The sequence below is a fragment of the Melospiza melodia genome, chromosome 3 (genome assembly GCF_035770615.1).
Source record: "Melospiza melodia melodia isolate bMelMel2 chromosome 3, bMelMel2.pri, whole genome shotgun sequence".
Lineage (NCBI taxonomy): Eukaryota > Metazoa > Chordata > Aves > Passeriformes > Passerellidae > Melospiza > Melospiza melodia.
In genome coordinates, this window is record NC_086196.1 from 48,363,627 (window position 1) to 48,376,697 (window position 13,071).

At 36.7% G+C, this 13,071-nt stretch overlaps 1 protein-coding gene across 3 annotated transcripts in view; it reads left to right on the forward strand.

The window, feature by feature from the left end:
- SIPA1L2 (signal induced proliferation associated 1 like 2) overlaps positions 1-9,843 on the forward strand; it is a 125,553-nt gene extending 115,710 nt beyond the window's left edge. For 2 of the 3 annotated variants that reach the window (XM_063151633.1, XM_063151632.1), the window contains 3 exons: positions 6,062-6,185; positions 7,820-7,901; positions 8,604-9,843. In XM_063151633.1, coding sequence (XP_063007703.1) covers positions 6,062-6,185; positions 7,820-7,901; positions 8,604-8,750 — 353 coding nt within the window. In that variant the 3' untranslated portion in view covers positions 8,751-9,843. Of the gene's footprint in view, positions 1-5,052; positions 5,107-6,061; positions 6,186-7,819; positions 7,902-8,603 lie in introns of all 3 variants that reach the window. The other variant, XM_063151631.1, reaches the window with a different exon arrangement.
- Positions 9,844-13,071: the final 3,228 nt, after the last annotated feature.

Sequence of the window (13,071 nt, forward strand, 5' to 3'; positions counted from 1 at the left end):
ATCTTTGAAGGAGAGATTCGAAACAGTTTAAGTTAGATGTTTAAAATGAAACTGGGAATGACACAGAGTTTGTTGTGTTGTGTTTATAAACTGGCATGTGTAGTCCAAATGATGTGTGGTCCCTGTCAGTTTTCATAAGCCCTTGAAGACCAGGAGAAATGTCCAGTGTATTTTGCAGTTGCAGGATTTGGGGTACAGGATACAGACCGGGTGTGCTTTATTAAATTATGGAACCAGATTAACCAAGGAAAAAAACCTCATCTGCCTCTGGGAGCTAAACCTACACTTAATGTCTAAGCAGAGAAAGCAGATGTTGGTTTGAGTGTTTATATGAATATACACATTTGAGTGTTGGTGTTTTGTTGTTTGAGAGGTGTTTGTTTAGTGCTGTCCTCATTAACTGGTGTTGCTTGCGTTACTGAATGTAATCTGTGAATAAGGGATGACGTTACCACAGTCATCGTTGTGCAAGATACAGGTCTTAACTTTGTGAAAACTGTCTGTGAAGTTAGTGATTTGGATCTTTTCTTAACTTCTTTTAACCATGGAAATCAGTTTTCTGATTCCTTCCCAAAGCATAAAGTGATTATAGTACACTTTGACCAAAAGCTCTTCAGAGCTACTTGTTGCACTAATTTAAATGGCATTGTGAAAACCCAAACCAACAGCAATGATTAGGAATTTGAAGAACTGCATTGTTTCTTGACCTGATGTGCATTCATTACTATTCAATACTGCTCAAACATGGCTGTGGTAGCTGGCAGGAACTACTGTGACACTGAGAATCTTGACAGCTCTTCCCATGCATTCCTATGTTCAATTGCTCAGGGAACACCCTGCTATTTGTTACTGACATCTTCAACTAGTGAAAAAAGGTTTGCATCAGTAAATGACTAGCTCTGTAACTTTGTACTTGAAGAATATTTTAAAATGCTAATAAAAATGTTGAGTTCAACTGAGTGAAAGATCATTCTGTACCAGTTATGCTCCTCTATTTTTAGCTTTCTTAGAAAACTAATAGATTTTCATTCTTTTTACTACATAGTATCATGATTAAAATAATTTCACTTTGGTAAGTGTTATGTAAGTGTAATTACATTTGAATTTGAGAATGAGAGGTAGAACAATGCAGCTAACCCACAGTACTGTATCCTAGGGAGGAAGGGTATTAACTTGTTGGGTTTTAATTGCAAATAACTTAGATATATCTGTAGATAATGCTGAAGAACTGATGGTCTGAGTTGTAAGATAGAAGCTATTTATTATATGTTTTTTAGTTTATTGTAAGATTTTGAGTAGTAAATAATAATCTATTTTTGTATGAAGGAATATAATTCTTTTCTGTTTAGGACTCTACAGTACAGATATCTCTGTATATGGTAGATGATTTATACAATGTTTTGACTTAATTCATAGTGCTGCAACTAGAAACTTTTTCAGGGAATGGAATTTTTAAAGCCTTATTCAACTTCATCCCATGTCTTGCGATTTGAAAGTAATTTAAAAAAGAATAACTGATGGCATGTCATAAAAGATCACTGGAAAGAAATGTGTTGCATATGAATTAACAGTGCAGTTTCCATGTGTATTTTAATATTGTTTACTTAGAAGCTGCTTCAACATTCTTTTTAAAAATAGCTTGGAACTACTGTTCTGCATTCCATCAATGAGAAAAAGAGAGTGGATGATTCTAAAGTTTGTCCGCTTCTGAATATAAAACTGCTTTGATCTTTTTTTTTTAACTCGATGAAAATGGGATCACATTTCATATAGGACCATATTAAAAAACCCAAAAAAGTAAACAAAACACCTGCCTCCCCACTTTCAATGGAAAAGATCACTAAAATGATAAGAATTTTTTAATACTGAACCTGTGAAATTAGAGGTTTTCTCTAGTTTGGCTTTGCCAGCCTGATATTTTGAAATTGTGTTCTCTTCTAGAACCTAGATATTGGTCTTAACTTTAATTTTTTCTTTGTACAATGTCTTTTCTTACTATGAGTTTATCAGGATTACCAATCTGATTCCACGGTCATAGTTTTTTCCTTGTTATCTCTCTGGATTATGTGTTGACAATTTATATCATTTGATCAGTTCAACATCCCTAGTGTGGGCCTTATGATCTTTCATCTCTGTCTTAAAAAGCACTTGTATCTTGATTAATGTTAGATGTAGACTTTTTAGGTGCTTATATTGTTGCCATCAGTTGGATTAAGAACTAAATTAGTAGGAAGATTTTTGCTACCATCATCCATACTCAGAGTTTACATGTGGGTGTAGCAAGAGCAGTAGTCTCATTTTTTACTTTGTTCCTCTCCTCAGAGGAAGAGTGGACAAGGCTGTTTATTAGTAGTAGCTTTTATTCAGCTGAAGCCTTGATCCTGATGGAAGATGCTATTACTATTGTTTTGTTTTGTTTTTAATTGAAAGTATGGTGGTAATGCTTTTCTCTTTGTCAGGGTTTAATTTTCACTGAATTTGCTTGAGAAAAACCTTTGTGCAAAGCTGAATATTTTACTTCAAGCTTTTTCTGAAAATCCTCTGTTATTCCTAAGACAGGTGTTCACAGTGTAATGGAAAACTGTGCATGCATTAAATCCACAAGCTCCAGAAGCTGCAGGGTTCTTTGCTTGAGCTGCCTCTGTGGAGGGTCAGTGCCCATAAGCTGGAGCACAGTGGAGCATTATTTTAACACTCTGCACTCCTTCCTTTGCAAGACGTGGTTTTGATTCTGATATCTCTCCAGAGATTATATTTGGCATGCACGCTAACATCAGTCCAGTCAGTAGCAAGGGGAATCCTCCCATTTCTGCCATACATGGATCGGCTACTTCCAGTTCCTGTCTCTTATTTCATTGGGAAGTGCAGAGAGACATAACCAGGGAGGAGTTCACATGATGGAAATACTCTGTTGTAATGTTCCTGTGTCCATCCCTGGAGCAAAGAATAAAAAATAGATAGGACTCTATGTGACTGTACAGCAAAAGAGGGAGAGTAGTTGGGGTGAAAAATAAGACGTTAAAGAACCAAAAAGAAAGAAAGCATGCTCAACTGAGTAAAGATAAAGATATGGGAGAATAAATTGGAATGCCAAATTTGAAAAGAGGAAAATTAGAGATTTAATTTTTCAATTCTCTTTTTAGATTATCCTTCCAATAGATCTTCAAGTTAGGGAAGAAGGACTGGCTTTCAACATGTGTTGATGACTTTTTTTATCTTGTCCATGTTTTGGGGACAAAAAAGAGAAGCATTTTTGGATGTTCATACCTGCTACTGTAATCATAAAAGACAACTGACACAAATACAAATATTGAATATTGTTATTAGTAGAATTTTGTACTATTTGTTCTATTTCAAAGTGGGTTTATTATGCTTTAAAATAATTATTTAGTGTTTGATAAGTCATGTTGTGAGCATTAAAAGCCTAAGATAGTCCTTCTGACATCCCTGTTCATTAAAATTAGCAGTTTCAACTCCTTATTTTTTTTCCAGGTGATTTTTATGAATGTCTACTGGTGCCAATCAAAATGCAGTGTTTCTTAATGCAAATTTATCTTTGCAGAAACATCTGTGCAATTATAATTAATGTTATTTTAATACTTTGATTTAAATTCTTCATGGCTAAATGTAATGCTACACATAATATAATGAGAAAGAAGTGGATCATTTAGCATGACAGATAATTATTTTAACTAAAGTAGTGTGTTAAACTGCTAGAAAAAGAAAAAATAACAATATTTAGTTAACATTTGATGATTTCTAGGGCATGCATGTGTAACTTTTTTTGCTTCAATGCATATGTCAGTATATGTTTGTGGGTAGACTTTACCTTAACAATGAGAGAGTGGCTTCATGCACTATACTCATTTTGGCCTTTTCTGCTTCCAGTACATCAAAATTGCCTGGAGTTTTTTCTGGCCTCTGTTAGTGGTCTGGAACAATGAAAATACAGCTTCAAACTCTTAGGGGTTACAGCTGTATGACTCTTTTACTGTAAATTTAAACATAAGTTTTTGTCTCATCTTTGATCTCGCTAAGTCAGTTGTTTAAACTTTTGATATAAAGACCAATATATTATTTGTAAATAGTTTTCTGTGGGTGGACTCTCTTTGGAGTTTGGCAGGGATATCTCATTTAAAAATAAGACCTCTGAGATTTACATGTATTATCTTCTGTTTAGTATATACATTTTGATTCAATTGAATAGGAAGGGTATCTGTAATTTGGAGGAAGCAGAATCTAGGTCTACAGCATCATACCCAGAAATACACTTAATTTTTCTTTATAAAAACTGATTGTTTTAATGAAAATGTTAATACTATGAAGGTGAAATTAATTATCTGTGTACTTCAGACTACTTGTTTAACCTGTCTTGTTTCTGGGCTACACACTGTGTTTGATCTGGGAAACCAAGTTTTATTTATCTGTACAAAGTAAATCTATTTATCTTAGTAGGTTTCAAATCTGCAAATGATGTCATTGATTATGTGTTTAAAATTACAGTCTTACCTTATTGTCAGCACATATGGAATAGTCATGTTCATATTTGTTGAGATCCATCAGTAGTCAGAAATAAGGCTAAAAGCAGGGGAAATGTGCTGCAGTCTTGAAACTGGACAAAATCAGAAATGCAACTTTTGTTCATTGTATTATAGAATGAATTGGCGATCTGTGCTATGCTGAAGGGGTTTTTTAAACCAACAAAGAGCATTTTAGTGATTTCCTATTTTTGTTTGGTAGAACTTGTCCTTCCTGTCTGCAGAGATCAGGCCTGTATTCACTGTTTGTGTCCTTAAGAGTTTGAAGGATTGTCCTGTTATGTAGCCTGCCAAGTGGCCAGGCTGTGTCACAACACTGGGTGTTGCTATCAGAGATGTGGGGCGTGGCACCTCATACTTACTGTGATGTTGGTGTTGAGTAGAAATGGCCTGGCAAGGCTGGGAGTGAGCACGGCAGGAACTGCTCGGGAACATCCCACTGCTGCAAGGGCCACAGCTGCTCCAGTGGAGATGGACTCTGTTGTTTATAGGAACATTCTAAATCTTATTCCAGGTTTTGACTCAGATGAAGAATTTGGGCCGTTCTGTCATCAGACGCCGTTTCTAGGTGATGGTCTGGGATTGATGACTTTTGCCTTTTGTAAACTTTTTTTGATACTTCCTATGTTTGCACGTTTGCATGATAATGCAAGCTTTGGGCCTGGTGGGGTGGTACAGCAAGGGGAGAAAGGGCAAGGCAGGCATGTTGTCACCAGAATTCATACAAGCCTACAGACATGGATTTTGTTTGGCAGAAATAAGCTAAATCAATCTCCACAGAATATGGATTTTGGTTGTTTGGTTTTTTTGTTTTGTTTTTTTTTCCTTAAAGAAGACAAATCCTAATGAATGCATCATTTACTCCTGTTCTGTGCAATAATGATCTGCATGGCATACTTCTATTATGTGGTGACTGATGTATTTTGGCAACCACACTGTATATCCATTGGTAATTGCATCTGTGTTTGTTAGATTATGTTCTAGTGAAATTCAATGCAGATAACAGAGTGCTTTACTAATACCTATAATAAAAGCTCAATTGATAAAAATAGTGTGAATTTATTGGTTTTCAAGTATGCAGATTACCATCAACTTCTGTAATGCTTGAGACAGTAAAGCAGTAGGAAAAGAAAAGTGAAGATTTCTGGGGAATCTGAGGGCTTTAAGTCCATGGAAAAAATGCAAACCTTTTTGCTGAATTATTACTGTCGTTGGTTGCGGACCTGAATTCTGTAATGGTTTTCTGCATATTTCATCAAGACCAATTTACTGTTCATATCAGCATTAAGTGGTCCGGACAAAACTGTCATACTGCTGATAGACATTAAAAAAGTTGCTTTGGGGTTGCCTTTGGATGCAGGTGTGGGGAAGCCAACTAGTTGGTGCATACGTCTGCTGGTTATCTTCAAAGCTGAGATGTAGAAGGCTACATCCATTTTTGCTAACTGAACCAGGATAATGGCTGTAATATAGACTTTTATTTTGTCCAGTTTTAGAGGTATCCTTATGTTACTTTTTTACAGATCAGAGAGTAGCATCTTTCTGCACCTTGAATGATATGCCGCAAGCTCAGGGCTTGGAAGGAGCACAGGAGTTACCTTTGGATGAGAGTCCCCCAGATGGAAAAGATTTTCTTGAGGATGCGGGGTATGTCAGAATTGAGGCATGTTTCTTTCAAAATGCATTATTTATTTAATTTTTCTTATTTTAAGGAAAGATTTTATCTTAGTGTTGCATGTCAAATTGCCTGTATGCATGTTTCATGGCTGTTTGATGGCAGACTTGTTGCCTGGACTTATAATTTCTTTAATTTTGAAAAATTTTGTTTCTTCAAATCAACTTCTCTCTCACTGCAATAGGTCTGTAATGCAGATCAAGGTTAGATGCAGAATTTCAGATAATCAAATTTCTTACTCTATTCCTCCTTTCCAATAATAATTTTTTGTTACATTTATTTCTGTTTTCTTTTTCATAGAACTAATAACAGGAGCTCAACTCTGTACGATGCAATAATCTAATTGGCAGCAAATGTCTCAAACCTTGGAACAGGGTCTATCCTATTTTAGCAAGTATTTGCTATTTGCAAACCTGTAATTTTTCTTTTATATGGAGGTAAATGAATCAAGAGAATCTGTAACAGAGGATTGCAGATTTTATGCTAAACTACCCAATTCTCCAAATTCTTCCCAGTGCTGTGAGAGAAATGATCGCTTTTTTTCCCCCTGACTGTCCACCTATCCTGCTCTAAGGAGTGTACTTGTTAATTTAAAGATCATTCTTGTTATAGATTCAGCAGTATAATCTGTCCACCACTACACTTTAAAAGAAAAACACATCTTTGATTAGTTTTGGTCTTCATTTGTAGGAATGTAAGAATGGGAAATAGAGGGAACAGTCTTCTTGCTTGTTAGACTATCACATTTTAATTTGAACCAATTTTACACAAATTAGCTTGCTTATATGGTAAAGCACATTTATTGTAATGACTTTTAAGTCCGTATCTTTCCTGAGGCTAATGATCAGTAAGGACTGCAAAAGACTGTTAAAGATTTTTCCCTTTTAGCCATGGCAAACCTGTCAGATTTGTGCAATTGCATGAAGCAGCTGGTTCAGCTTTGAATGTAAAGCCTCTCTCTTCACCTGCTCTCTTTTAGACACAATTACTCACATGATGGCTAATTGCATCTATAATGTACATGGGACTGTCTCCCACAGTACTCATTGTCATTCAGAAAACAGAAGTTATGTCAGCATTTTCCCTCAGTCATGCATTTGATTAACCTGTGGCAATATTTTATGTTTTGACCTTTAAACAAAATATTTGTCTCCATTCAGCCGTAGGTTTATCCTTTACTTCAAATTACACTATTGCACAGCAGACAAAAGAACTTTTTACAGCTCTTTTGGTTTGCAGTAATTGCTGCTGCATCTTGCTTGAGATTAGTGCTTATCAGAAAGCAGCTTGTTAACCACAGTGCCTGCACACCATGGAGCAGTGAGTGTGACTTGCACTATGAGGGTATGTGCTAGTCATTCCTAAACATTGCTTCTTAAAATCTTTGTTACTTCTGCCTGATTTGCATGAGAAGCAGTGCTGTATTTCAGATATTGTAGGACTCTATTTATGTTCTAGTAATAGTCTTTTACTGATGCCGGGTTTTGTCTCTATTTTCCTAACTATGATTGGTTTCCTTTGCTATTACTAAAAGTGTAACTCTGCTAAAGCTGGGAAGAAGATGTTTTTCACTAACTCAGAGTGAAGGTAGTGGTTTACTTTACAGGGAGCATGCTCCAAGTACTCTGACTGGAAAAGTAAACCAGCTGGAAGTCATCCTCAGGCAGCTACAAACTGACCTGAGAAAGGTAAGAGACCACAAGCACCATAACTGTTCCCCAGTTTTAGTAGTTTTATTTTTGCAGAGAGATCACCAGGGGCTTGAAAGAAGTACATCAGTTAAACTGGACAGGAGGACTCTGGTTGCTCGGAGCACTGAGGTGCAGAAGGTCCTGTGGGAATGGTTATGTGGGGAAATTGGCCCAAGGCAAAGTAGTTTATGGTTCTTTACTTCAGAACAACAATCCTACAAATAGTCATACCCCAGAAAAAAGGAAACACTTCATCCTTATTTATGGTACTTTGGATTTACCATAGGATAGGGATATGGACAGGGCACCATTGGTAAGTAGTGAGCACCCCATTTTTGTCATACTTATTGCCTTGTGCTACCTTGCGCATGTAGCAACGACTTGATTTGTGCCTCATTTGCTGTCAAAATTCTGAGCTGGAGATATTGCCAGGATAATAGAAATGAGGCTGCTTTTGGTAGGAAAATAATCATGTAAGGGAAAATTTTGAAATTAGATATTGTTCTTCCTTGTTTGAAATTGATTACTTACAACTTGGGCTCTCACATATGATTCATTATTTACAGTTAACAGTTGTCAGAATGAATTAGGGAACTCAACAAAATATAACAGTTGTGACTCACATAGAAATATTAACAAAAAAATAAATGTTGTCATCACAACTACTCACTTTGCTCAACTTGTATCTTTGTTAACCAGGAAAAACAGGACAAGGCAGTTCTCCAAGCAGAGGTGCAGCACCTGAGACAAGATAACATGAGACTTCAGGAAGAGTCTCAAACAGCAGCTGCTCAACTGAGGAAATTTACAGAATGGTTTTTTAATACGATAGACAAAAAATCCTAATGGCTGGGGCCCTGCAAAATACTTATTTGAACAACCTAACAGCTCTATCTTTGAAATAGCAGGGTAATAATTTCACTGTGTTCACAATCCATTTTAGGTGTTTCTGCTACATTTTCTGTCCAGCTGTATTCATCTGAAAAGGAGAGAGAACTGTGGCAACCTGTCTTTAAATTCATATGAAGAAAACAGAGAATAGCAGATACTTGTTTGTGTGCAGATGAATGTAAAAAATCCTTAGTGTCATTTTAGACATTTTTAGAAGTTGCTCTGGCTGGGGCTTGCCTGAAGAGGAATATTTGGGGTTTTAGTTCCTGCATTTCAGGTGTGCTGGTGAAGATGTTAAAGCAATTTAAATTAGCTTGGGCTTCAGTATTGTAAGATAAAAAGAATAACCAGACATATACTTTAATGTTTAAAAGGTGCTCTATTTTTTTGTATGTACAGTAGTTTTATTTCCACAGTCCACATTGTCATAGCAATAAGAATGGAGGTATAGTGAATAGTCACAGAGCTGTGTTTATAAAATGTTAGCACTGATGTGTTTAACACTAGTTTGGATGCAGATACATTAGAGATTATTTATTTGCAGGAACAAATGGTGCCTGAATATAAACAGTGTTCTGATTTTCTAAAAATACACATGCCTTGTAAATGGCTCACTGGGGTTAGCCCACTCCCAACTTCAGTTACTTTTGTATAGTTGATGTTCAGCTAAACAGCTACACTGCTTAACTATGGAAATCATGTATGCTGTGAGCCAACCAATCAGTTGTACAATGCCAAATTTGTTTATCTTTGTACAGAAGCTTTGATCAAGTGTCTTGTATTTAACACCTTTATTTAAGCTTATTTAACCTTAAATTGTTGTTTTTATAAAGTTTGTTTTATCTGCACTATGGTGAGGTCAGTTGGTTGCAAGTTGTAATATTTTGAGCTTGCCAAGACTGTACGGAGGAGTTCTAGAAAATTCTAACAATTGGATGCTGCTAGTACACAATTGATTTGTTTGTATGCTTTAACATTTTTAACTGTTTAATTTGAAATGAACATACATCCTGCTTTTTTAATAAATGTTAAAAATCTAAACCTGAAATATTTTATCTTGTATTATCTGAAGTCATTGTTACCAATAACAACTCAGATTTCTGTTCAGCTCAGTCGCTGGGCTCTCCATCCAGAGGCAGTTCAACCCCTCAGAGCTGTCAGGATCCCTTGTTATTGAGGAGGGCTTGCCACCATTACCAGTTAATTTCTTTGGTACATCCTGTCCTGGAACCCAGGAGTTGGCTTCCCCAGTCTGAACAAAAGCTGTTTGGGCTGGTCCAAATAGGCATTGATTAGTGACCTAGGAGAAAAAAAATCCTGCTTTGCTGACAAACACATCCTGGAGAAAAATGTTGAAAAGACGTTTAGTTTCTTCATATTTTCTTATATGTTAGTTGTAGCAGGAAATAACTTGCCATCTTCTTGTGCCAGCAACTGAGAATTTGATTGCAGTGTTAGCATATGTGCAAATATGCAACAGTATGTGTACAGTACTGAGCTTCAAGTCTGCATGAAAAAAAGGATACCTTTGCAAAATGAAGTGAAGCTAATGAGCACATTTGAGTTACCCTGATGAAAATAAAAGTCCAAGACCATAGTTTTATCCCAGTTTCCTCTTGGCTGCTGAATGCGTTCAGGCAAACCTATGGAAAATTATTAAATAATTAAAAAATATATTCAACTCATGCAACTAAAATTCCATGTCTATTGTTAGTGCACATTGGCTGAGAAATATTTTATAAATTGAAGAAATGTCTGTCACTGCTGTAACAATTGTTCTGAGAGACGGTTCTTAGGAAAGGTTGTATATGGGCAAACAGTCGAGCCTTTGGTTACATTGAAATTTAAAAGACCATTTTGTACTGTACTTTTCATCAAAAACTCTGACTTTTACATACCAAACAAAATCCACTAAGCTGTATTAGCAGGGTAATTAGACATGGCAGTCATGTGTTACAGTAGCTTCTGATTTAAGCACCTTACAGAAGTCATTAGCAAACCCATCTGGCTGGAGACCTTGCCAAATACCAGTGCTGAACAGCGTGGGCAATTTGTCTGTAAACACGTTTCTGTGAGGATTGGTCTGTTCCCTTGGAAAAGCTGTGCTAGCAGAAATGAACTCGAGGGTAAGCTGCCTCTGAAGGAACACTTGTGTTTGTGTAAGAGTTTATCGTCCAATATTCATTTTAGTTCTTTATCTCAGTTATTGAAAACCAGCAGTTATAACCACACACAAAAAGGATTCTCAGTAGCTATTTTTCCATTTTTCCCATCCAACTGAAAATGTTTGATTTCCAAAAGTGATAGAAAGCTTTGTCTACAGAGCTCCTATTTCTTTTGCTGACAAAAGCAGTTGTGTTGGGGCACATGGTTCTTCTTTAATTAACCTTCACCATGGGGAAAAGTTTTTAGTCTGGCTGTTAGTGTTTTGATGACATGGGAATACAATATTTATCAGAGACCATAATACGGTTTTGGCATAGGTAAAGGATGTTTAATTGGACCTTTTAATTAACTGGGGTTTTTAAGAATAATCCTCTTGGAAGCATTGTACTCACAAAAAAAGCCTGGTTTAGACACATGAAGGCAAAGACTGCATTTACATGAGCAACAAGTGTGGAGCACTAGGAAAATTCAGGGTGTGGCTAACTCAGATTTTGGAGATCTTTCAGGCTCTTCCTTGTCCAGTTCCCTGACTGGATGCCTTTTAGTGGCTGAAATCATGTTGGGTTGGCTCTGTCTGAAGGCTCTGTGCTCTTAAGACCATTCTGTATGATCTGAAGCCAAGTAGTGGAGGTGATTGGGAAATTGACTTCAAAGCTGTGTTTGTGATCTGAATTAAAACAGTAATGTGGAAATATTTAAAACATCAACAAAGCCCTCCCAGCACAGCAAGCCATGCTATGCAGTACTGAGGGGCCAAAATCAAATACAAGTTGATGCAGATGTTTACTTCTGTAAGAGGAAAAAACCCCAATCAGGCAAAATTACAAAATGTTCTGTTTCTGCCCTAGAAGTGACATATCAAGATTTATATGCATATCTTTATTGAAGGGATCCTTATTGAGACATTTATCACAATGTGCACTGTATGGACAGTTTTTTTTCTGAGGCCACTATTGCAAACGTAAGGGATAATTTCAAGTATTTTTTTTTGTTTCTGAGAGGGTAGTGTATTTGATTTAGGCATGTGAAAGCTTTATATGGAAGCTATTTAAGTCCTCTGCGTGTTAGTCGATGTAAATTCTCAAAATAGTTCATCTTTTTTTGTGCCTAAAATCCAGTAATGTGGGACAATGTTTAGAATATTTGTAATGCAAACTAGCTAATTGTAGAACAGATGTTTAGGAAAAAATTTTTTGGTATGGAAACAAAGAGAATTGCTATGTGCATTATGTCGTTGCAGCACTTGAGCTCTATGCTGACTGGTTCTAATGTAGAAGAAAGTCAGTGAAACTCAGGAATTTGTGTTGTACAATTTGAAACCATCAGAGCCATGAATTATTGCCAGAACAAGTTATTCTTCATCCCATCTTTCTTCTTCTACAGCAAAGACTATAATATCTTTCAACTCAAAAGCAAATACAAATCTTGATCTTTGCTCTTTTATCCATGCACACAGCTATTTTTCCTTTGATTCCTTGCGCTTCCTTTATTTCTGTCTTTCACCATATTGCCTTTATTCTCTCTCATGGAGAATCCAATGGTAGAAGGAAAAGTTCTGTGTTAGCTGCCTGGTCTGGCCAGCCATAGAGTGGCAGGGCCGAAGTATTTTGCTGGGTCAGCTCCACAGTGGCCACAGAACAGAGAGCAAGGCTGGTACAAAAAGGTTGTAGGGAATGAAATGAGAGACCAAATTGCTCATAGCCTTCTAATTCAGAAATCACAGGAAGGCTTCAGACCTATTAGTGTTGGAATCCCATTTATTTTATTGACTTCTCAAGGGAAATTGTATTATGTCCTTTGTTTCATAATTTTTTGTCCTCCTCTTACCACGACTATTTAAAAGCTTCTTTCTATACATCACAGAATTACTCTAGTAGAGGTCATTGTTAAGGAAACATCCCAGTCTATCCATTCATGAGTTTCCCAGGCAGTCACACTCCCAAGAGACTTTCACTGCTGGCAGCAGAGCCCCTTCCAAAGGGTGGCTCCAGGAGGCTGACAGGTGCCCTGCTTGGCTCCCACACATCCCCCTGACACAGACCAGATCTCCTCACCAGTTCAACTTTCCCAAGACAGAGTCCCAGATGTCTTGTTCCATGAAGCCATTTAT